The 26,241-nt window shown below is 28.5% G+C and overlaps 2 protein-coding genes across 3 annotated transcripts; one reads left to right on the top strand and one right to left on the bottom strand.

Annotated features, from left to right (window-relative positions):
- Positions 1-1,552: 1,552 nt before the first annotated feature.
- On the top strand, positions 1,553-3,990 carry LOC103574905 (protein Star; the record flags this gene model as incomplete). Its single annotated transcript, XM_014442082.2, has 5 exons — positions 1,553-1,634; positions 2,905-3,119; positions 3,234-3,428; positions 3,512-3,751; positions 3,856-3,990. Coding segments are annotated over exons 1-5 (867 nt in total), but the record flags the coding sequence as incomplete, so codon positions are not given.
- A 755-nt stretch (positions 3,991-4,745) lies between these two features.
- On the bottom strand, positions 4,746-24,566 carry LOC103574865 (zwittermicin A synthase ZmaJ). 2 transcript variants are annotated; one of them, XM_014442183.2, is made up of 11 exons: positions 24,310-24,566; positions 14,586-14,715; positions 14,227-14,496; positions 11,789-12,171; positions 11,649-11,711; positions 11,322-11,532; positions 9,859-10,026; positions 9,305-9,501; positions 7,891-8,444; positions 7,169-7,622; positions 4,746-6,871 (listed from the first exon to the last, which is right to left on the bottom strand). In XM_014442183.2, exons 2-11 carry the CDS (start codon positions 14,713-14,715, stop codon positions 6,734-6,736), a joined length of 2,568 nt encoding a protein of 855 aa, XP_014297669.1. In that variant the 5' UTR covers positions 24,310-24,566; the 3' UTR covers positions 4,746-6,733. The 2 variants fall into 2 exon arrangements, with proteins under 2 accessions (XP_014297669.1, XP_014297670.1); XM_014442184.2 differs by lacking the exon at positions 24,310-24,566 and adding an exon at positions 16,227-16,296.
- Positions 24,567-26,241: the final 1,675 nt, after the last annotated feature.

Raw genomic sequence — 26,241 nt, 5'->3', positions numbered from 1 at the left:
TTTTACTGAGTTTTATTAAGATTATACCTTTCAATATAAAAATCTTCAGCAAGACTGGTCACTTTACATGACTGAGAAAAAGTTTGAGTTACAAGTCTTACGCAGGAGTTAGAAAAAAAGTCTATGTATTATATAGTATTTTCAAAAATTTTGAAAATTAACATAGGACTTGTTGATAAAATTATTTACGCATTTCTTAAGTTAAGATTAGATAGACATTTTAAAAACTTTAAATATTAATTACGTGAATTGGCGGAGAAGCACGAGCGACTGATACGCAGAAGAGCTTGGGTTCGAATCCCACTGAAAAAGGTAATTAAATTTTCATCGACAAAAAAAGTAAATTGTTAATAATAATTAATAATTTTTATTAAAGTATATCAAGAGCATTTGTTAAAATTTATCACTCAAAGAACATTAGAAAATAAACCAGTCACTATGACCGAGAGGTAAGTAGGCTTACGCCTAAACTTGCAACTCTTCAGGCGTGGGTTCGAATCCCAGCGTTAGCTGAAAAAATCTTCCTCTGTAATTCAGCCCACCATCGAACTGTCGTAAAACAAAGCTATTGACCTGACTAGTGCAAAATATCTTATACCCAGAACAACTCTTCTTAACCTCAAACTATACCTGAAACCTCTATTCAATGACAAGACTATCCGAATTAACACTATCCATTATCGGCTTAGCTAGAAAATTATCAGTAACTAAGAAAACCCGTTAATTCCCATGTTAACTAAGTTTTGCCAACGACGTGTCTTAGTGTCCCACATGTAACAGTTTATAGTTGCTAATGACCCGGAAGTTAAAAAGCGGTTTTAAATAAAATAAATAAAAAAAAAAAAAAAAAATAAAATAATATTCGTCAGTTACATATTTATCAGTATTTTAAATTTTGACTGCTTGCGACTATCTTCTCATTTATTAAACAAGTACTAAAGCTTTAGCAGCAAATTTTAAATTAAAATTTTTTAAAATACAGTTTGTCTTTTTGACAGTTCATTTTAGCATTTAATTAATAAAAATTATTAATTAAATATTAAAATCACGATCTTACCTTTTTAATCGATATCAATTACTGAGTATATTGTAATTATTAGAAATTAAACTTTATTTATGACGGTTATTTTTTTTTTTTTTTTTTGTATTCTATACATTTACGACTACTAAACATTCACTTTAAAAGGCTTTATTCATGTCACGTTATATTAACCGTCAGTCATTTACTAGCTCTCATTAATAACGCTTACACATGACATTATTTTATAATTTATTATTATCAACTTATATAATACTAAATATCATTGACTTGTAATTGTGATTTAAAAAATAACATATATTTTATCGTGAAAGTAAGTGATTAAATAATATGTTGTAAATTTTTTTTTCGATGATTGGTCAACAAATTTTTGACTTCATAGTAATGATTTAAAGTATAATTTATTTTTAGATATTGTGTTTTTTAATAAATATGATGAAAACAATAATATTCAAATACAAATATATTCTAATAATCATAGGTCTCTTTGTGGTTATAAGTACTAGTATTTTAATGATTGGATTTAAAGATGAGCCCAATGTTGAATACAAAGATAATATCGATGACAATAATGACGATGACATTTATAGACACGGTAATTTTTACTTTTAATTGTCTTATAACACATAAATTGCCTTTTAGTTAAATCGTTACACTGATTAACAAAATTTGACTCGAATTTTATTGCAAATGACTTTAAATTATTAACAAATTAAACCCTGTTTAGAAAATCCCATAGAATCCAATAGATCCTCATATATTCCTATAGAAATTTTATAAGAATGAATAAATTCTATAGTTAAGTATAGGGCCTTATACATACAACTATAAGAATCTATCGGATTTTTTAAGCAGGGAATGCAGTCATAAATATAAACATCGCGTTACGAATTTTGAAAGAACTTATTCCGAGTAAAAAAATCCGATAAACGGTTGACCCCTTGGGCCGCAGTGTTAGATCTTTTCACAACATCTCTACTCAAGGAAAATGATTATAACTCTACTCATTTACTTCTTTACTCAGCCTCAACTTTACAAAAATTTTTTTTTAAGATTACTTCTTTTGGCGCGTTTAGTTGAGAGTAAAATTGGGAGCTGCGCGCGCATATGCCGTAACGAAAATCGTACACCATGAAGTTTGCCACTAAATATAATTAATGGCGTGTATATTTTACTGACTGAATCAACTTATATACAGACTGGACGCAAAGTATTCAACAAAACATGTTTTTATATTTGAAATTGATAGAAAAGTCAGTTTATGTAAAACATTTCATTTATTTTAGTTATTAAATGGGAATATTTATATTTATAAATATATATGGGATTTTTTTTCCATGTACGTTGTCTCTTATCTGATGCTATATACTATATGTATATGTTTGTGTATATTTATGTATGCATTATTGTAAGAACGCATGCGCGTAATTTACTCTTTAAAGAAGAAGGGGCATTCGATAGATCGGAATTTCTGGTTCTTCATAAAATAACCGTCCATATGACTTTCACATATATATTTTTCTACACGGGCAAATTTTGAGTCAAATGAACGTTTTCAAACCGTAATTTTGTATATAGAAATTCTGAAAGAAAAATGTCATAAAAATATCTTTTGTAAAGTATGTTTCAAAAACGTTCTTATCTGCTTAACACCTTTAATATAAGTCTACAAAATGGTTGGCAATAAAAAAAAATCTACGGTCTTTTAGAATTTGTAACGCGATATATTTATTCATAAATATTCTATCGATTAAAATTTGTTTTTTTACCCTATATTAAATAACTGTAACTAATAATCAAATAAATGGTAATTAATAATCATAAATTCTTCATTAATTTTTTTCTTCAATCGTTTTTTTTTTTAGTAATCAAACAATGGTATAACTTCCCAAAACACGATAAGTGGTTTAATAATAAAGAAATTTCAATGTTCGACAACCGTCTTTTGCATGAAATTAATGAAAGATGGATAATTGATACAGTAAATAGCAATAACAATTATTCTGGACTTGAAATGCCTGAAATTTATGATCCTTCGATGGGTCAGAGTCAGGTTATCAAAAAAATTTTTGGTTACAAAGTAATGACTCATTATTGTCATAATTATTATTCATTTTTTCTTTTCTAAGGATAAAATATTGAAAATAATTATATATATAAATATATATTTACTTTTGTATGAAACAATTTTTAGAAAAATGGATTTTTCATAGAATGTGGCGCTTACGATGGGGAAACAAGAAGTAATACATTAAATCTTGAACGTTATTATAATTGGACTGGATTATTGATTGAAGCTGATCCAATTAATTTTCGAAAAATGATTGATAAGAAAAGACGTGCCTATTTATCACCAACATGTTTGAGTTTGAAACCATATCCTATGAATGCAAGTATATTATTATTTTTGTAATTTAAATTTTCCTAACTTGTCATAACGTTTAGTAAATAAATTTTTTTTTATATCCATAGACTTCTTTTTTAATGGCAAATAATATCGGTCGAATTCATCAACCCAATGAATTAACAAGTAAAATAGAGAATACAAAAGACGTAGCTCATAATGGTAAACATGTTGACGTCCAGTGTTTTCCTCTCGCCTCATATATTATGGCGTTAAATATCACATCCGTCGATTATTTTAGCCTTGATGTTGAAGGGAGTGAAATGGAAGTTCTTCAAACCATTCCATTTAATCTCGTCGACATAAAGGTGACGAGATTATCAATACACATCCCATCTCGTTATAAGACGAAATTCCTTAGTTTTCCCAGAGTACGACAGTTTGTGTAAATAATATTTTATTGTTATTTCAGACACTTTCCGTTGAATATACGCATGTGGAAAATGGAAAAAACCGCATGATAAAGTTTATGGAAAATAATGGGTATTATTCTCATTCATTTGTTAAAAAAAATTATAATTTAGCAAATGATATAATATTTGTCAAACGTGAATTATAAATTTCGTAAAGAAATTTTTTTTTAACTGAATAGTGTCTTGTCATATTTACAAAGCAAACCATAAATGGTCGGTTACCGATCTGTGGTTAATAATTTGTCAAAAAGCCAATACGGTAAATTACGGTAATTGGAAAAATTACCCTGATTAAAATTCTCATTGAAAAGTATTGAAAAAGATGAGAATTGAATACTTTCGAATACTTCCTATATCACAAGGTTTTCATCTGGATTTAAAATTAATACATTTCAATTATATTGAATCTAGAAATAATATAACAAATTCTAAGCTTCTAAAGAATTGAAAAAGATTCGAATAAATTGATATTTTTAATCTTTCTGAATCCTGTCAATAGCAAAATAGTTTTACATTTCGGGTCACGTGTGGGATTAAAAAAAATTGAGAATCTTTAATTTTTCTGAATCCTTCTCAATACTAAAATAGTTCTATATTAGAAGGTATTGAAATGATGAAAAATTAAATTCTCTTCAATACTTTTGAATTGCATTATAAAAACCAGAAAGTATTGAAATGATCGAAATTTCAACTTCATTTAATATTTTTCAAAATTCCGTATGAATTGAAATAATTTTCAATACTTTTCAATGAGTATTTTTAACCAGAACACGAAATTGTACGGTAAAATTCTACGATATTACCGCAAATTTACGGAAAAGGAATAGTAATTTACGGTAAAATTGTGGCAAATTTGCAGTAAAAAACCGTACTTTACAAGATGCGCTAAATTACTGTAATTTGGATCCGCCAGGATACATAAAAAATAAGTTAATTGTTTAATATTATCAACCTCATCAATTTTTTAACTTCTCGCTAAGAAAAGCGATGATATTCAAAAAATTCAGGAAGTTATTGTTTCTTTTTTGTTCATCGTCCCTAATAGGTCTTAATGATACTTTCAAGTTTTCTAAATCACGGGATCTGATTCAGGGCTGTGTTATTAAAAAAAAAATTAAATTACAATGTCAATTACAATGAAATTAAATTGGTACGTCTCATGTGATTTTATGAATTCATTTTTAATATAAATGATTACAATAACAATAATCTAAGGGTAAGCACCGTTGTTTTATTTATTTATATATTATTTATTTTGTTTTACATAATTGATGAGCATACATTGCCATTGTGCGTGTCAAGTAAATATTACTGACGACACATCTGTAAATTTCATTTTCGATTTTCATAAATGAATCATGACACATTGTACATATTATTAATATAGTTAAACCCGTTAACAATATCATAACGCTCACATAAACCATTACCATTGTTAACAATAATTGTAAATTTTTTTATTTGTAAATTGTATAATCTCGTTGTTATATTAAATATTGTAATACTTCTGATTGTTTTTTTTTGTTTACATATAAATTTGTAATGCAATTATTTAAAATAATCTGCAACTAAATAATAATAAAACTAAATAATAAATAAATTTTATTATGATAAATAATTTCATGTGTATATTGGATGAGTCATCAGTTTTATTATGTAAAATGAGAAGTATTTTATAACTACCAAATCTTTACGATAAAATGAGTCAATTATATGACTAAGACCTAAAATTTCATTAAACGATTTCTTGTAATAATGAGTTTAAGCGCCATAATAAATATTCGATAACGATGGTTACTATCAATGGTACATTTTACAACTAAGAACATCCTATACTAACCTCACAAGTGTGCATTTTCTTTTTGCAACACCTGCTTTGAAAGTTCAATTTCCGAGCGCTGTAAGTCGTGGCAGAAGCGCCAAATATATTCAGCCTTGCCTATACATTTTACTTAACCGCACTTGTGCGTTAAATAGTCTATAAGTTTACAGTTTTAACTTTACTATACTAACGTAGCAATAAGATGTCACGACCAGTGACTTTATTTAATTTTGCTCTCTATAACTAACGACGTAATTGTACTTGAAGCGAGTGAAACGCCACCACACGTTGCGACAACGCATTACTTTTTGTCGCTCATGTGATATGCATCGTATACGATAGACAACTTAATATCCTTGAAAAATTTGATTTAAAATAAAATTTTAATTTTTTACTTGTCGAAAATTGAACTTTCATAGCAGGGTTTGCAAAAAATAATGTATCCGACAGATGGACTAATAAGCGAACATGACAATCCTGATCACGCCATTCGCTTTAAGGTTATGACACACTGATATGAGGGCAAGTCCTCATATCAATGTGTCGTAAGCCTTACGCTCATGTCGTGACAATATGATTGTCAAATTGTTCGCTCCTTAATCTCATATAGCATAAACTATTAATTTTTTTTTTTGTAAGAAAAAATAGTACCTGGCATTCTACAATATATGAGAGGAATCTGAATTTTTCATACAGATGCGGTGATAATAATAACCAAGTGACACTAACCATGAAAATAATTCTAAAGTAACGATAGCTATAAATATGTTTTTAATATTAAACACAAACGAAGGAGACAAAACAAGTTTCTTATAAATTCATATTAAGCCTGAAATAAAATTTTGTCATACGATATCCCGCGAAAATATTAAATAATTGAAATCAATCGAATAGTAGTAAAAAAAAAATGCCCTCAATTTAATTCAATATTTATTTATTTATTTATTTTTTTTTTTAATTATGGAAACTCATTTTATCCTGTCTTTCATTATATTCTTTTAAACTGCGTCTTAATATATATTTACATACCATAATATTTACATAAATTATTAACTTTAAATAGTTTTCCATGAACATACAGCTCTTTGATCATCAGGAGCATCACCAAATGGTTTGCTGCCGTCAGGAGCCACGTACTGATTAACTTGATAATCTAATAATACTTCGTAATTGTAAACATCTGTTCCCAATTGCTAAAATAATATCAATGGTTACAAAGTATATCGATATAATTCAAAATAATAAATAATATTGTGTGTGATAGGGGATAAAAGAACATTTTCGGATTTCAGGTGGTAGCAGACCTCGCCTTCGGCTAAGACAGTCAACCTTTTATCTGAAATCGTGACGTTCTATCACGTACCACACTTTTCAAAATTTTTTGTATTGAAACTCAGAATTTTATTGCTTGGAGCCTCATTTCGGCTGGCTAGGCATTAAAATTCCCAATTTCAACTTAGATGATATGAAAGAATCATTTTCTGTCTTACTTGAGTCAATGGGCTTGTATTGGTGGTGAAAATGCCAGCGAAGCCTTTTCTTCTCGCTAAATTTATGCATTCTTCTTCCATTTTGTGCATAATAATAACATTTTCAGCTGGTGTTAAATTTTCATTAGTTGCCATCATGTAGCAATGAAAAATTTTACCTTTACCATATGGTAATTTATTGTCTCTGATCGGTCTTTCGAGATACTCCAAAAATTCAAATACGATTGCTAGTTGCGATGTTATAACACAATCAGGCTCATCATAAGCGTCAAAATTTAATGCAACTCCCAATATAGTACCGTCTTTTTCGGAAGATCTTATTACAAAACTCAATTCTTTGTCGACAATTGGGCGCCATAAGGTATCCATTAGTTCAACATAATCGGGGCGTTTGATATTGGGTGATAGCCATCTCTCCAGATCGGCTTTTAGATAGAAACTTTCGGTGACCATGCTGTAAAAATATCATGCAATTCATGTCAAAATTTAGAAATTAGTATCTTATGTATCTTGTATAAATGAATGTCATCTCTTAAATACTACAATTTCACCGTAAAATACCCTAATTGGGATCGGCCAGAGAATTAAAGATCAGTTTGTTGGTATGAAAAAACGTCAAGACCACATGCGGAATAAAATACTTAAAGGCGTTATCGCAACCAATTATAAATTTTTGATTATCGTTATTCCTATAAAGTTACGAAAAATTTCATGAAATTTACCGTGTTACTGTTGATCGATGGCAATCATTAATAGGTTCAGCGATGAATTTCACACTATCATTACTATCACTTTCCTGATGATTGGAATCCATAACTATTTTATCCAAAATATCTCTCATGGATTTAGCAGTAAGGAAATCAGATATTGCAATATGATAGCCTTGTTTCTTTAATTGTGTGACGGTATAAATTGAATTTAGTGAATTACCACCCAGATCATAAAAATTGGCATTAATATTGACGGTATAACGTCCACTTCTACCAATAACTGAAGCCACCGTAGGAAACAAAACCCTTGCTTTATCTAATTGCTCATCAGGTACTTCAGTGTAGTCACAATCAATAGTATCACGGCCATTACTATGCAAATTTGATGTCTCATATAGTTTCAAAAGTGTCTGTCGATCTGTTTTACCGTTTATCAAAAGTGGAATTGAATCAATTATGATGATATGTGGGATCATGTATGAAGGTAATTGATTTTGTAAATAATTTTCCAATTGTAGGCCAGTTATTTTAGTTCCTTTTTTTAATGTAATGAATGCAATTAATGCCTGTAAATACAAATTTTTACAATTAATTATTCAAATGCTTCTTACGAACTTAAATATATGACAAAAGTAATTATCGCAATGTTAATTTCTAGTGACTATTTTATATAAAATCAAAAGACTACACGGAAAAATTTGAATATAACTGGTTACTGTTTAGCAGATGTGCTGAACATGACTCGATTCTAAACATAGACTGTAACTGTGAGGACATGAACCGGTGGTGTGCTCAATCATTTTTTCTAGAATATAACTCAGTCGAATGCTGAACAGTAACCGGTCGTGTTTACATTTGCCCGTGTGAAATATAGTACAGTAGAGCCTCTCTAACTTTGACTGAGACGGATCCAAAATTCCAGGAATTGAAATTGTAGAAGTACCCCTTCTTTTTACTAGAAGGCGTGGCTTAAAAAAAGTGTGAGTCAGTCGAAAAGACCCACGAGTTTTTAAATTTTAAAGGTTAGGTTTTTTCCAAAATTAATATGTCAATTTTATTGTTGCTAAACTTCTTAAATAGAAAATCAATTTTTCCAGTGAAACTCATTTTCCATCACGTAATAAGTTTTTTTTTTCTTTTTCATTGACTTTCACAATATTAAATCTTATTTAACTTAAATACTTATTCACGTACACAAATTTAGGGTTAGAATACTCAGTTTATGCGCAACGCCTATACGCAGAACCGCGCTTTAGCTTTGCGCATGTACAGTTGAGTGACAGAGAGGGAGAACACTTCCCCTGCTGTCGGAGGAGAAATGAAGGGAAGTCAAAGTTACAGAACGAAAAAGTTATAGAGACTCTACTGTAACATAATAGCTATATTTTCAGATTTTATATATTATAATTTGAATATTATATCAAACCTGTGCTAAATCTCCTGGTTTGTAACACAAAACCACTGCTTTATCGACTGATGATAATGCCTCTACCGATCGTTCAACTTCCGACAGGTCAACCCTGTGCCCTCGAACTTTTATTTGAGAATCAGTACGACCTTCATAGATAACAATACCCTTTATTATTTTGGCATAATCACCAGTGCGGTAAATCGTTGCGTATTCTAAAAAAAGAAGATGATATTGTTATAAACCACAAAAAATATCGCACTTTTTATTTTCTTATTGAATATCATTTATTAAGAAATTTTAAAATGTTTAAAGTACAAAATTTCGATTTTCCACTAAGATGACTAAAAATTTTCGAAAACATTACAAGTTATTATTACAAACAAAATTAAATGTATGGAAATGTGGAAAAAAACAGGAAATGAGAGGAAGTGGATTATTACGCAACTGCTTCAAGCCCTAATACGTTGTATTTTTAAGATAATGACGAAGTATATGTAGAATTTGGTTTTCTGTCTTTAAATTAATGAAATTTAATTAAGTATAATAGATAAATATAAATAATCAATTACCAGGATCAACAGCATGAGGATTGTTAACAAATCGATGCGAATCTCTTCCTTGAATATAACCGGCAGCTAGATTACGTCCTGCAACGACTAATTCACCAATTTCACCTTGTTCAACTAAGTTTAAATTTTTATCCACAATATAAATGATGCAATTGTCCAGTGGTCGTCCTATTTTACAAAAAAAAAAATCAGTTATAGAATTATACTGAAAATTTGTAATTAAGTGCTAGCAGTAAATGAAGTAAGGTACCCGCAAGTAATAAGGCCTAAGTGATAGAAATGATATTTAAAATAACCGCCTCTGCTAAAGGCTACTAAAGTAGAAGGGTCATATAGAGATGTTACGACAAATTTATAGTCCCGATACCACGTTCCCTGTCTTCTATATTTCATCATCCGTCATAGGCTGTCATAGCGCAGAAGAAATTATAAAAAACAATCTAGTCTTCTGATTCTCAAAAAGTATTGTTGCTAAATTTAAGTGACGATTCATATCTAATACCCATTTTATTAAGTATAGCTAAACTATTACAGTTTGTTTAACCCATAGGCCTTATTACCCTACCGTAGTAAAATAAGGCCTATTCGCATGATTTTTACCCGCAGGTACCTTATAAAAAACATCATTTATAATTAAAATCCAATAAATAATAGGGGAACATTAATCAAAATGGCAAACAAGGGAAAGATGGGCATTCTCAAATTTTCAAATTTGTGTATTAATATTTGATAATGACTTACTTGAGAACAATCTAAATAAACCGTTTATCAAATATTGATAAATTTTATTAATATTTGATAAATCCCTTCTCAGTTTTCTTTATAAAGTCAAAGTAGATTAATTTAAAGTTTATTTTCTCAGTAACCAAATGTCGTTTAAAAAATTATCTTACAACGAATCATTCAGAAGATATAGCCCAACCTGCTTATAAGTTACTTGCCTTCCATTCTTTTAGCTCGTCTCGAAGAAGCTTCCCCACTTTAGTTTATTTAATGAAGTTTATTGGTTGTCGCGAAGGAGGACTGCTTTTGCAGTCCTGTTATAGGTCGACCATGCATGTACGTAGATAAATGACAAACGTTAGCTAACTTATAAAAGGACTGCGGGCACAAACACGAACACGATCCACACAAATGCAGAAAACCGGGCGATCGGCGAGTCAAAGATAGTAGAAGGGGGAAGTTTTTTCGAAGAGGTTTTTATCCTATTCTGCGAGATAAAAATTTTTTTGCGCAAAGAAATCCTGTATTTCTGTGTAGTTAAATGCACAAAAATTCATTACTTCTTTACAAGTCCCGTTCCGCCCACCCTTCCCCTTAATGTTTAATCTATTCAATGAATCATAATGGAATGAAGAAAAATTTCACAAATAATCCACCATAACGACAAATACAATCTAGGTTTTCAAGAAGTCAACTAAAATGCTGCTGCTCCAGAAGTTTGATAAAAAAAACCAACCTACCAATCGGTACTTTATCCATGTCTTCCAATTGACTTATGTTATTCAACAAAAAATACGTAACATCACCCATCACTTCAGTGCTACCATAAAAATTAGCCAGTGTGTGTCCATAATTGGCAAACCTATTAAAAAATTCTTTTGCCAAAGTTTGTGGCAATATTTCCCCAGAGCAAATCCACAATTTTAATGACTTCAATACACGACGATTGTCCTTAATAAAATAAATAAATATTACAATGATTAATATCAAAATATCAATTAACAAATTTTAAATAATTGTAACAAATTTAATTAAAAGGAAATCGTTAATCGTAAGTTTTTATTTACCTGAAGGCTCAAATACATCAGCATTGATTGTAATAATGACGGTACAAGGACTAGTCGTTGAATCTAGGACAATTAAAATAATAATAATAATTACGTTGATATTTAAATTATCAAATAATTAAAATAAATTAATATATTACTTTGTGAGTCTCCAGTACGTTAATAAATTTTTCCGGATCTTTTGTTACATGTTTAGGGACAACAACAATAGTACGTCCTTGTAATAATGAACCCCAAATTTCGGGCGCACTATCAACGAAAGTTAACGCCGTTTTAAATATAGTTTTTTGTTCTTTATCAGTGTAAGGTAATTCACGCCATTGCCATTCAAGACGATTTATCAATGTCGCATGTGGTATTCTAACACCTTTAGGTACTCCAGTACTTCCGGATGTATATAATACTATTGCCAATTGTTCAGGATCTTCATTATAAATTAATGATACGTCTGATTCTATTTCAGACTCTTCATAAAGTTCATTGTATCTCATTACTGGAGTGTTACCGTAAAGTAATTTGTTATCTATTGTGAAAAAAAAGTTATATATATTTATTACTATATGATTTTATGAATAAATAAATTAATAATTGAATACATAAATAAAAAATATGACTGACAGTTTATACATAATGGAGAGAAATAAGGTGTTGAAGAATTTAGCTGCGAAGTTGATTAGCTTGAGGCGGTAATTAAAATAAATTCCTTGAGCAGAATAATCGGTTAAAATAATTATCGATAATTGAAGTAAAGTCAGAGAGTGAAGGGTGGAGGTATAATATAACCTTGTGTTAAAAAAAAAATGCGGCAGCCAATGAAGAAGGAAGTTGATGCCTTTTTTGTAATTAATCATTAAAATGGATTTTTTTTATTTTAAATGTTTTAAATGCTTGATTTTTTTTTTTTAGTGATGTTTGCAGCATAAATTAATTGTCAAGGACATGAGTTTTAATTATTTGCTTAATTAATTTTTTTTATTCATTATATACAACGATTTATTAATAAAAATTGTTGTGATAAATTATTTATTAATAATGAGAATTAATTTTTCTTAGGATTTTTTTTCTATTATCCTTTAGATATTAAGATTTTTTCTATAATCCCGGAGAAATAGCTCAGATTGACGTAGACCAATTCATTTTATTTTGACAAAAATTTAAATCTATATTGATCTACTTAAGGATCGGTAGAAAATAAGATGCCGTTTTTGAGAAACAGAGAGGACTAAGATTATGGAGATTTTACTGTGCTTCCGGGTCATAAGCTTCACTGACGTAGCCAGTATTCAGCTCAGTAACCAATACTGGGTAAAGAAATTTCAAGCTAAAATGATAATAAAATTTTTTCTCGGCCGACAAAAGGCTCAGCTAGAGAAAGCAAGGGAAAAACTAGCCAGGCTAAAAAATGGCCGATAATTAGGCCTACAATAACTGAAAATAGGCTAACTTTCATCGGAATAATTTTCGAGCTATTTATGAAGAATACTAATATTTCGGTCAACTTTCGACCTTTTCCAATAAAATTCTATGGGTTGAGCAAGATTTTGGCCAAATTTAAGTTTCTTTGTATAAAATTCTATGGTTTCGATGTGATTCCAGCCAACCTGAGCCTTTTCGATCAAATACTTTTACCCGAGTGTCTAAAAATACACAATAATAACATAAAGGCATGTTCAAATATCCACTCTGGAAGAGGAATAGCAATTTCTGCGTACACAAATATTATCTGATTGAATTAGAGGAACAATTCGATATGATGTGTCCTCATATCAGTGTGTCATAACCTTAAAGCGAATGGCGTGATCAGGATTGTCATGTTCGCTTCTTAGTCCACCTGCAGGACACATTATTTTTTGCAAGCCCTGCTATGAAAGTTCAATTTTCGACAAGTAAAAAATTAAAATTTTATTTTAAATCAAATTTTTCAAGGATATTAAGCTGTCTATCGTATACAATACATATCACATGAGCGACAAAAAGTAATGCGTTGTCGCAACGTGTGGTGGCGTTTCACTCGCTTCAAGTACAATCACGTCGTTAGTTATAGAGAGCAAAATTAAATAAAGTCACTGGTCGTGACATCTTATTGCTACGTTAGTATAGTAAAGTTAAAACTGTAAACTTATAGACTATTTAGCGCACAAGTGCGGTTAAGTAAAATGTATAGGCAAGGCTGAATATATTTGGCACTTTTGACACGACTTACAGCGCACGGAAATTGAACTTTCAAAGGTGTTGCAAGAAATATTTGTCAACCTTCAGTATTTCTCTGAACACGTACTCGATTTCTTACTATAGCGAATTTGGTTTGGTTTAAAAATTGAAAATTTGAATTTGAATTCGATTAAATTGGCCGGATATGGGAATATTATTAATAGGGAAAGCCGAATAATCACAATATATGTTTACATTAGGAAAAAAATGTTTCTTACTGTAGAAAAACTATGATCTTTTATATTAAACTTAAAAAATAGAGGCTCAAGTTAAGAAGTAAAATTTAAGATGACCTTAAAAATAGCAAAAAAAAACCATAGGCAAAATGAGTTTCTTGTTCTAGTTGATGTTCAAATAAAATAATTACCATCATCGACAATAACCATCAATGGTTGCGACTCATCAATAATATGCGTGACCCGTGCCTGAGGAAATTCAGCGTCTAGCGGCAAATAAGCCATTCCTGATTTCAAAATAGCCAATAATGTGATTGGTAAATTGTATGTTGGTTTCATTGAAACAGCAATTATTGCATCTCTATTGTTATTTATTTTACACAGACGTTTCAATGTTTTTGCTAACTTATTTGTCAAACGTTCCAATTCTTCATATGTTATTTTGAATTCTTCGGTTTTATCTGAATGTAAATAAAAATAAAAGTATATGATTTATTGATTGATTTAAAATTCCTCAGATTGATTGATCGATACGTTAAAAAATTCTTACCTTCATAAATAATAGCTGTTTGTTTACTGAATTGAGCTTGAATCTTTTGAAATATTTTAGGAATAATAGCTTCATTTTCACTGTTTACTTTTTTGCCTTTTAACGTTGATTGTTGTTGTAAGGATCCCATCTATTAAATTAAAACAACAATAGTTTTTTACTTAGGTAAATAGTTCATTAAATCGATTGATAAAATTAAATTAACAAAAGAATAAATTTATTTTCATACTGAATAGTTTATTTTTGAATAAAAAAACTGGTTTTTGTTGAATGTCTATAACGATCTATATAAAGAAATAAATTGTAAAAACTATGAACCTTTGAATGACCTTGTTTTTGTAAAATTCGAAATTTCAAGGTTCTGACCCTCATTTTAATAAAAAAAAAAAAAAAAAAAAAAAAAAAAAAAAAAAATAGCTTTGTTCTTAAGACAAAAGTTTACTATGAAAAAATGCTCTTAGAATACGATATATTTATTTATTTATTTATTTATTTATTTTTTTTTTTTTCAAATAGAGACACTGATAAAAAAAAACGATAAAAAAAACCATACAATATTACTAGTATTTGATTGTGATTTTTAACGAAATGTATAGTAATTAATTGAGCGTTTAAAGACCAATCAAGAAATTGAATATAAAAACAAACAGAGGACATATTGACGATTTAATTATAATGACATTGATTGATGAGTCAATACGATCAAAAGAATTCACCTTTTTCTCAACTTGCACATGTGTGCATACCGGAAACATACCTTTTGTTTTAATGTGGGTAAGCGGGAATTTGAAATAAGTTATTTTCAAACCAGAACTTAAAATTTACTTTTTGAACGGATAAAATATATTCGACTAATGGCAACTTTACTCTCTAAACATGAATTAGGGAAAATAAGTTAAAATTCACTAATTCAAATTGAAAATCGAACCACTAATTCTAAAAAGTGGGTAGATCCATTCCATGAATTAGTGAATATTCACTTATTTCACTTACTCATGTTTAGAGAGTATACAACAAATTACACGTTTTGTTCGATAATTGAATTCTCGATCTATGAAAACCCGTATGGAAAAGCCTTATATATTAGAATGTTGCATGTTTCACGATATATAAAATGTTATATATATATAGGGGAGACAAAGTGCTCTCTTGAATTTGAAATAGTGAAAATAGTGGCTATTCAGTGTTTACTAATGAAAAGTATGTCACTAATTTATATACTGGTATTAAGTGACTATTCACTGCCAAATAGTGATTTTTTCTAATTCGGTTTTAGAAAGTATGGTTGTTAAAGTGGCCATAAAAGAAAACCTAACGAGCAAAATACGAACTTTGATCGGGGTGAAAGGAAGCTTCTGCCTTCGCGATTTTCCGATGCCGATCGCCACCAATGACCGTAATGACAACCAACCCGTGAGACAACCTTACCCGTTCTCTTAATTTGTATACTACTATATAAATCTGTAGACTGTTTGTCATTAGTTCGCTATATTTTGTGTTAAATATTCATTTTATGACCCACTGATCCCGATTCTACTAACACTAATGGTCTACCTACCATCTTGCCTGTCAATATGTATGAATATTTGGATGTCTGGTTAGTGGATCAAATAATTAATTTTGGTAAAATATATTACTTACGAATATGTTCAAATATATACATTAATTGACTGAAATAATACTAAGTCACTTATCGTTTTGCGAAGTCTACCAATGATAGCTTTAAGTAAATTACTTATTTTCGTTAATTTTATCATAAATATATTTTTATGATTATCTTTTCATCAAATTTTTGTTATCTGATCGAATTTACTGATAACAATAAGTCTATCGATAATTTAATTTAATTAAAGATTACGATTAATTGTCAAAATACTTTTAAAAATATTTAAAAAAAGTACAAGATTCAATTTTTGATGACAGAGCTTAAAACGTCAGTGGCTTCAATAATGATATGTTTGAGTTATCAAACACTATAACGAAAAATCTTAGAATAGATTCATTTCCACACATTAGATTAAGATAAACACATTATAAAAATATTCATCCAACAGCATTTTAAGTTATTGATAAGACCACAAAACATATATTGATATGAATGATACTAAATACTTATTATAATGATCCACGGAAGGAAAATAATAGTTCTAATTCCTATATGCTAGAATGGTAACCATTTCTACGTTACTTACACAGTAAAAAACGAATCGTCAAAGTTTAAAAAAAAGCGTATGTTAAAATTCTGAGTGTTGAATTTTCAACACTTTTGTGTGTTAATTTAACATACAATATTTATCTTGTTTCAACTGTCACAATCGATTGAATTTTTAACACACAAAAATGTTATTTTATACGAAAGTAACACTTTTTATATGTTACTGTGAAATCAACACACAAAATATGTTAAAAATAATTCCGACCTAAACAAAAGAATTCTTTGATGATTTCAAGTAAAAACTTAAAACTATTGCCTCGGTTGTTTTTTTTGGGGGGGGGGGGGGGTACGACGTGCTACCCATCATGTAACCACATTCTTGTCATGATCGGCTGGCATTTTTTATTATTCATTTAATTTTATATTTCTATTGGATTAATTTTAAGGACATTTTAAGAAAATAATAATAAATGATTGTATATATCACATTCGTTACAATATACACATATATATTGAACAATACATGATATTATTATTTTTATTATTATTATTATTATTATTATTATTATTATTATTATTATTATTATTATTATTATTATTATTATTATTATTATTATTATTATTATCATTATTATTATTATTATTATTATTATTATTATTATTATTATTATTATTATTATTTTCCTATTATTTTTACTAATATTATCGTTATTTTTAATATTTCACTGCTGAAGGATCAATTATCTACAGTTGTTTCATTGATTGTAACTTTACATTAAATAATGTAAAAAATATTTTTGAGAAGTGTCCAAGTAACAGAAAAGCGTATGTTAAATTCAACACTTTTCAAGTGTTGCATATAACATATGAGTGTGTTAAAACTGAAGGTTATGTTTTTGAGAATTTTGACACTCATGACGTATTACTTTTAACATACACGAGTGTAACTTTTTCAAAACAAACGATGTACGTTGAAATAAACTATAAATAAGTGTCATTCGATCGTTTTACAAACAAAAGTGTCAATTTTGACGAATCCTTTTTTACTGTGTATTAACAAAGATTTTCGTGAAAATCCTGAGTGAATTTGCCAGAAAAAATCTTTAGAATTGTGGCAAAAATATGAGTTATAGGTCATTCGATGTGGAATCAAATTTTGAGTAAGATATGTTTTTTATTTTTTTTTATTCATCGAAATTTCAATTTTTAGTTAACAAAAAACATAAACAAAACACAGAATCTTAGCTTGTTGTGAATAACTGAATAACCATAAGCAATATCGAAAATCTAAGAAAAGATTCTTAAAAAAAAGGAAATTTCTGAAAAAAAGTCTCGACTTCCGGAAGTCTAACTCCATAAACATTAATTTTTATTTAATGTTGAAAATCGGATTCTACGCGGCTCCTGTCACATGGCCCGTTGAGGTTTGTGTAAGACATTATAGAAACTAGTATATTTTAACCTCAAATTTTTTCATGGGTACTATCTACCGGTATAAATTATTTAAATTAGTAAGCTTTCTGACGTGTCGTCACATGAATGAATTAATAGTAATTCGTTCTAATGAGACGGAATTGCTGCGTTCGCAATACAACCTTACGGTATCAAGATCTGTCTAGATTATGATAATCATGATACGGTAAACAGACGCTTTCAGTATACAAAGTATTAGTCAGCAGGATATCGAGATCTTCGTGACTGAAAGCTCATAGAAGTCACAGCACAAATTTATGTAATTTATTTATAATTAATTAATCAATCAGTAAGTGATTTCTCAACTTAACTTATAATTAGTCAGCCGATATTTTTTCCTTGTTTGCTGTCATGTAAAGTCTTACGGATCATTGAAAGTAATAATTCAATTTATTTGAAACAATTTCGAAGTTTTTAATAGAAATATAAACATTTAAAAAATGAACACTTGAAAAAAAATATATAGATATATTATCAGAGTAAAATAAATATGAAGTTTGCGAATCATCATCGAATGTAACATCGACCAGATAAATAAGGAAATCACAGACAAGAAATGAATTAGGTTTTGAAAATGCTCTTAATTATACATTTTTATTATTATCACTTATAAAAAATGAAAGTGTGTGTTTATAGTAACCATTAAAATGTTTTTTTTTATAAAAACGTTTAAATACCAAATAAACCATTAAGATAATTCTTAATTACTTAATAAATTAACTTGTGCGCAGAATAGGTCATGTGTCGGAAAAGATTAATTAGCCTATTAGAATGTATCCAGGTGTCTGTAAATATCTAATTTAATTCCATCAAAATTAAAAATATATGAATGAATAAAATAAACATTCAGTATTACTACTTTACACTTGTTACATTTATCGCAGCCTAGAAGTTATAATGCATAAATTTACTACCGATTTCTACGCTGATCATAATAAGTGTTATAGTTTATAACTAGTTTAGATCTTTCCAGAAGAGAAATCAAGTTCTAATAAAGTGTAAATAATGAAAATTATAACAATAATCGTAAAAATTGATGAATTATCAATTAAGATTAATATATGATAAGTAAAACAATACAAAATTTTTAATTCGATCAAATTCACAAATTTTTACACTTTACACTGAGAGAAAAAACTGGTTTTCTGAACTATGAAAAACACAGTTCAATGAAGCCTCCACTATCACCCTCAGTGCAGATAACTAATGTATAGTTGTAAAATGTACGATTATATCATAGTTGTTTTAACTGGGTTACAGTTCAATGAACAATGACAATAGCGAACGTAACTAAGTAAAAAATTTTATTCTTATTACAAAAAACTCATGAAGAAAAATCCTCAATTATATTCGTCGACGACTTAAATGATGCTAAATTGATGAAATTATAATCGTATGATTGCTGAAACATTTGTGATCCTGCCGAAGTATAAATTTTGAGAAATAATATTGAATAGTGACAACAACAAAACAAATGCTTGGTTAAAACTACTACTTTCAAATAGTTTCGGGCACTATGATATAGTTCAAGAAACTAGAAATATTAATTAAGATGACTATTTTTTCATTGTCATCCCTTTTCAGTTATCACAACCATGCACTTTTCTCTCAGCGTAACCCGGGTCATAAAATCTAACCTCAATCTAGCCTCATCGAACTCAAGTAAGCTTCAATTCAGCCTCACTGAGTAAAAAAAGCATTTTGAGTCTTAAATGATGTTCAAAAAGTCTCAATGAGTCTCAAATGATGCTCAAACATCCTCAATAAGCCTCGATGAGCCTCAAATGAACCTAATTTCGACTATGTAATTTAAATTCGGTTAGTATTATTTGAGGCTCTTTGATCACCGTTTGAAGCTCACTGAAGCTCTGTGAGCAATTTTTGAGGCTCATTGAGGCTTTTGGAATATCATTTGAGGCTCAAAATGCTTTTTTTTCTCAGTGAGGCTGGATTAAGGCTTACTTGGGTTCGATGAGGCTAAATTGAGGCTAGATATTGTGACCCGGGAAGGCATAAAAATCAATTTTTACAATTTCATAATGTAAAATACATTTCTTATTTCTGAATTCTTACTTGAAAAATCCTATACAGCAAATAAATAAATTTACTATTTTAAACTGTAAATTTTTCTGTTTTATATGACAAATAAATGAAAATTATATTCAACATTTATGAAATTCTCTACAATTGTTTCGAATATTATGATTATCACTATTATTATTATTATTATTATTATTATTATTATTATTATTATTATTATTCAACCACATCAGTTTAATAGTGATCTTGATATTTTTCTACTGAATCGTGGGCTTGAACCATCGACTTTCGGCAAACAATATGTATACCCCTTGAGCTTTGGTCCGTGCGGCCACCTCACGCATAGAAGTTTAGGAAGCTATTCTTGTATTTAAGCGATATACCTACACGTTTTTCGATATTTTCGATATTAAAATCTATTATATCTTATAGTGGTATCTTTAACGTCAATAACAAAATTTATAAGATACAGTGTAAGCTGTAATGCTTCTTAATCATATACCATTATCAACACTTTTGGTAGTTTACAACGTAATTTATAGTTTATACTGTAATAATCATTGTTTGTTTTTCCATATGAAAAAAATTTTTTTTAATTCAAATAGACTGTTTACTTAATATGTAGGCAATTCTTTCGATTAAAATGACGTTTATTGGATTAAATATATAATTACTTAATTCAAGTAATCTTAACCAAGCAGGAATGGTAATTTACTTGGCTTAAAAAAATATGTCAATGCCACTATAACAATTATATATTCTCTCGAATCAAGTATTAATCATTCGCAACTGTTAATTATTTCCCCCCACATAATACGATTAATTAGAATATATAATAATAGTTATAATTTTTCATATAAAAACGTATCTTTCAAGGATATATGCATAATTTACATAAATTGGTTCACAACAGGAGACTGAAAGTCAATTATAGATTAATTTCGTTCGTTTTCTGATAGGATAATCTAAAATTTTTATAACACCGATATTAAATCGATTATATGTGAAATATGAGTTTTCAGGGTATGACATTTTATTCTCTACAAAAAAGTATTGACACATTATGTACGTAAAACGAACTGGAAAAAGGTTACGGGGCTTGAAAATTGAGCTTGATTGGTAGGGCTCGTTCAGAGATATTCCGAAAATAAAATTTTTTCAAAAATGATTTTGTTTCGATAACTTGTAATACGCTCGATGAATTGATTCCAAAATCAACTGGACTCTAAAGCTTCATAAGCGTCAAATGCCACCTCAACCATAAAAATCGGTTCATTCGGCCAAGAAATGCCGATATTGAGAGAATTAAAAAAAAATTTGTTTTTTAGTATTTTCGAAATTTCTCAAAAACGACTAGATAAATCAACTTCAAAATCTGGTCAGTTGTAGGACTCAATAAAAAGCGTCGATTGCTACATTAATTGTCTCGGTTAATTCGTTCGGGAAATATCATAGAAGAAAAAATGGTAAAAAACATTTTTTTTTTTTTTTTTTTTTTCGAAAACAAAGGCATACAAAAGTATTTTTGAGCTCAAAAATGTATTTACATTGATTTTTTTGAGCTCAAGAAGCTCGAAAACAGCGGATAGCTTTGAGGGTGGCCCACAAGGTCAACTGATAGACCGATTTTTTAAAAATTATTTTTCATTTTTATTCCATCAAAAAAACTTTTTTCAAATTTTGACAAGTAGATTCTTGTAGGAAATTTAATGCTCTACAAAAAGTATGTAATATCATACATACGTCAATTGAATAAGAAAAAAGTTACAGGGCTTTAAATGTCAACGAAAAATGAAGTTCACTTTTCGTTGACATTCAAAGCTCTGTAACTTTTTTCTTATTCAATTGACGTATAAATGATATTGAATACTTTTTGTAGGGAATTGAATTTCCTACGAAAATGTGCTTGTCAAAATTTGAAAAAAAATTTTTTTGATGGAATAAAAATGAACAATAATAAAAAAAGCTTTAATACTGAGGAAACTAAATTGTTGTTGATCTTTGATGCCCCGTAATTTTTTTCCAGTTCGTTTTACGAACATAATGCATCAACACTTTTTTGTAGAGAATTTAATTTCCTACAAAGTTGTACTGGGCGGAAATTAAAAAAAAATTTTGCTTTGTCTGAATAACGAAAAACTAGGATAAATTTTCATGTATATTTTAAATGGGAAAGGGTCCTCTTTATGATAGCTCAATTTTAAAGATATCTGGCTGAAATTCGATGAGAATTTTTATTTATAATATAAAGTAACTTTTGAGCCCATAACAAGTAAAAAAAAAAAAAAAAATATTTATTTTTTTTTGGACACCCCTAATATTTATATTTAGATAAAGGGGCGACGATAACTGGTTATTGAACAAAGAAAATTCCGGGAATAAGAAATCAGTAATAATATTGTAAAATTTTATTTAATAATATATAAGGACACGACCCCCCCCCCCTAACACACTAATTACTTTTGTTGGTTTTACACAAACGCCCTGATTAAGAAAAATGATTTACTCTATGCTGTGTATATCTATATATTAACCAATTCAAATTGTTTAAAATTATTTCAAATAATTTTTTTAATCAGTGCAGCTACAAATTGTTTTGATTGATCTGAATGAATCATGATTTTTCTTTCTATCAATAATGAAGCACTATCTCACTACTCTACGTCTGAAGCATGCAATTATTGTTAAAAATATAATTTATTCAATAGTATAAATATGCAGGAACTTGTTATGACGTCTAAGAGAAATTAATTTCAAATCAGTGTACACCGTTCATTTATTTATTTATTTTTTTATCAACGTAACAGGTTTATCCTGAAAGGTGAATAACCCAAATACAGTCAACAAAATTCCTACTGCTATTTTTAAGGGCTATTTAGTTTCATTTTTAAAATGCGTTTTAAGAAATGGTTAACCGGTTTTTTAACACAAATATATTTCTATTAATAGTAATAATAACAATAATATTACAATAATAATAATAATAATAATAATAATAATAATAATAATAACAATAATAATAATTATAATAATAATAATAATAGTAATAGTAATAATAGTAATAATAATAATAATAACAATAATAATAATAATAATAATAATAATAATAATAATAATAATAATAATAATAATAATAATAATAATAGTAATAATAATAATAATAATAATAATAATAATAATAATAATAATAATAATAATAATAATAATAATAATAATAATAATAAACAGCCTTTTAAAAAATATTTTGTCTTTTCTCTTTTTTTATATTTTTGAGTAATCTATTGAACTAATTGTATCCTTTGTACGTTATGCATTTTTTAGCTGTATGCTTTTAGCTTGGTTTATATTTTTAAATGAGCCACTTCTTGCATTATACTGGTATTTATCATTAGTCTTAAATATATTATCAGCTAATATGCTCGGTTTTTTATTTAGTATTATTTACGAATTAAGGTACAGCTGTTGAAGATCATTATTTGTACATCCAATCTTGTATATTTATTAACCCCTAAAACAAGTCTCATAGCTCAGTTCTGAATTTTTCGTAGTTTAACAATATCACTCTGATCATAATTAAACTTCAACATTACACTGCTAACATAATCTATAAAAGGAGGAATTATAGTATACAAGTTAAATTTTTAGCGTAGCAGCTTACTGACTTTCTTAGACGATACACTATATTCAATTTTTCACCCATAAAAATTTTTAACATTATTATTATCATTAATTTCATCATTATCATTATTTTCATTACTATCATTATTATTTAAAATTATGTTCGAGTGTAACTTTCATTATGGGAAAATATAATAATAGCTGAAAGGAAGTTTACGAAATACATTAAGAATTGGGTGAGAGGTTCATACTTAGCATGAAAGTATTTTACCGCTCACACTAATGATAAAAAGTGAGAGTTATGTTAACATGCTTCAATGAATATTAATCAAACAATTTTGACGATTATAAAAATAAATATAAATTAATTTATTAATATTTCATTTTTGTATAATTCAAATTTTAAAATAATATTATAACTTACTATACATTACTCACTTTGATAAAAAATCTGTTTTTTTCGTTAATCACTGAAACGATGAACCAATTAATGAATTGTTTTTATTTCACTTCACTTACACTTATTTATTTATCAATATTAATATTATTATTTAATCACTACTTGTTTTACTTATAATAATTTTTACCATGAAATTCAAAGCAACCGATTGAATTTATTTATTATGAAAATTTATTTTTATTAATATTATTTATTGTTTGATTGGAAATTTAAAAATCACAGTTATATTGTGCACGGTGAGCCGTGAGATTGTGATCCATTCCGTATAGTTACACGAGCTTTTATACGAAAGTGGGTACTGTACTGTGAAGACCCCACAACACACTAACTATCCTTCCTTTATACTCTGGCACATTATATTATTGTATCGTTATTTAACTTAGTTTATACTAACCACAGTCAAATGTATGCTTTACTTTTATAGTAACACTATTCTTCATTATAAAATTTGAATATCGGCAAATAGGGTTAATTTATTATAAAAAAAAAAAAAAAAAATAACAAATACCATGCTTTTAAAGATTAAGTTGAATTGAAAATGAAAATTTGAAAAACTAAAATGCATACCCAGTCACTCATGCTATAATAAAAAAATGAATTAAATTTGAATAATTTTTACAGCTTAAAGTGTTATAAGATTTCAGGTTTAAGGTGAGCGAGTATCACTTGAGTAACAAATAAAAAATTTGAAAAAAAAAAAATCTAAAATTCAGCGAATGACTGAAAATTTCTATCTTATCGACGGCCAACGTACACACAAACAATTTCGTGAAAATAAATAGAGATCCTGATAGCACGAGTTGATCGTGAAAAAGTTGGTCATTCATTAGTTTCTGACCAACTTGACGATAAGTTGTCAACAACTTTAGCTTTTGCAACTTTTGGCTACAAGTTACCGCCAACTTTCTCAGAAAGTTGGCGCCAGTATGGAGCCGCAACTGGAATGCAAGTTTCTGAGGAAATTGAAAGGAAACTTACCGTCAATTTATGATCATCAACTTTTGCAAGCAACTTTTGCCACCAACTTTCTCAAAAAATGTCTATCAACTGGAAGTACCAACTGTTGGCAGTCAACTTAGTGTCCAGTTGCGGCTGCAAGTTTCTCATCAGTTTCTCGCCAACTTGGCTATCAGGAGATATTACTTTTAGTAATTCTCAAGAATTTACATGTGACAGCAAATAAGGAAAAAATATCGTTTGACTAATTATAAGTGAAACTGAGAAATCACTTGCTGCTTTATTAACAATAAATTTGTGCGGTGATTTCTATGGGTTTTCAGTCACGATGATCATGATATTCTGTTGACTAATACCTTGTATACTGAAAGCGTCAGTTTATCGTATCATGATTATCATAATCTAGACAGATCTTGATACCGTAAGGTTGTATTGCGAACGCAGCAATTCCGTCTCATTAGAATGAATTACTATTAATTCATTCATGTGACGACACGTCAGAAAGCTTACTAATTTAAATAATTTATACCGGTAGATAGTACCCATGAAAAAATTTGAGGTTAAAAAATATTAATTTCTATCTCAAGCTTTCAACCGAATTTTATTTCAAGTCGAGGTTTATGACTGACACTATCCCTGTTTAAAAATATTGATTGAAAAGAATTAAAAAAAATTCGAATCCTTTTCAATAATTCAAATTCTTTTGTGTGTATATATAGATATACAGTTTGCATGGAGTGACCACTTCTCAATTCTTTTCAATCAGTATTTTTAACCAGGGATAACCACTTCGCATTCGTACGTTAACCTTTCGTTGGTCGTGCTATGAGGGATTCCCCGGGTTTTTTTTTTATGACAATATTTACCAAACTACTTATTATTAATATTAAATACAGTAGCCATTCCCATATTCAAGTGTCAGAAGTCAATATAAATCATTAATACAATTATAA

The sequence above is a fragment of the Microplitis demolitor genome, chromosome 4 (genome assembly GCF_026212275.2).
Source record: "Microplitis demolitor isolate Queensland-Clemson2020A chromosome 4, iyMicDemo2.1a, whole genome shotgun sequence".
Taxonomy (NCBI): Eukaryota; Metazoa; Arthropoda; class Insecta; order Hymenoptera; family Braconidae; genus Microplitis; species Microplitis demolitor.
Note: the sequence above shows the minus strand (reverse complement) of the source record. Positions and strands in the feature narration are given on the sequence as shown.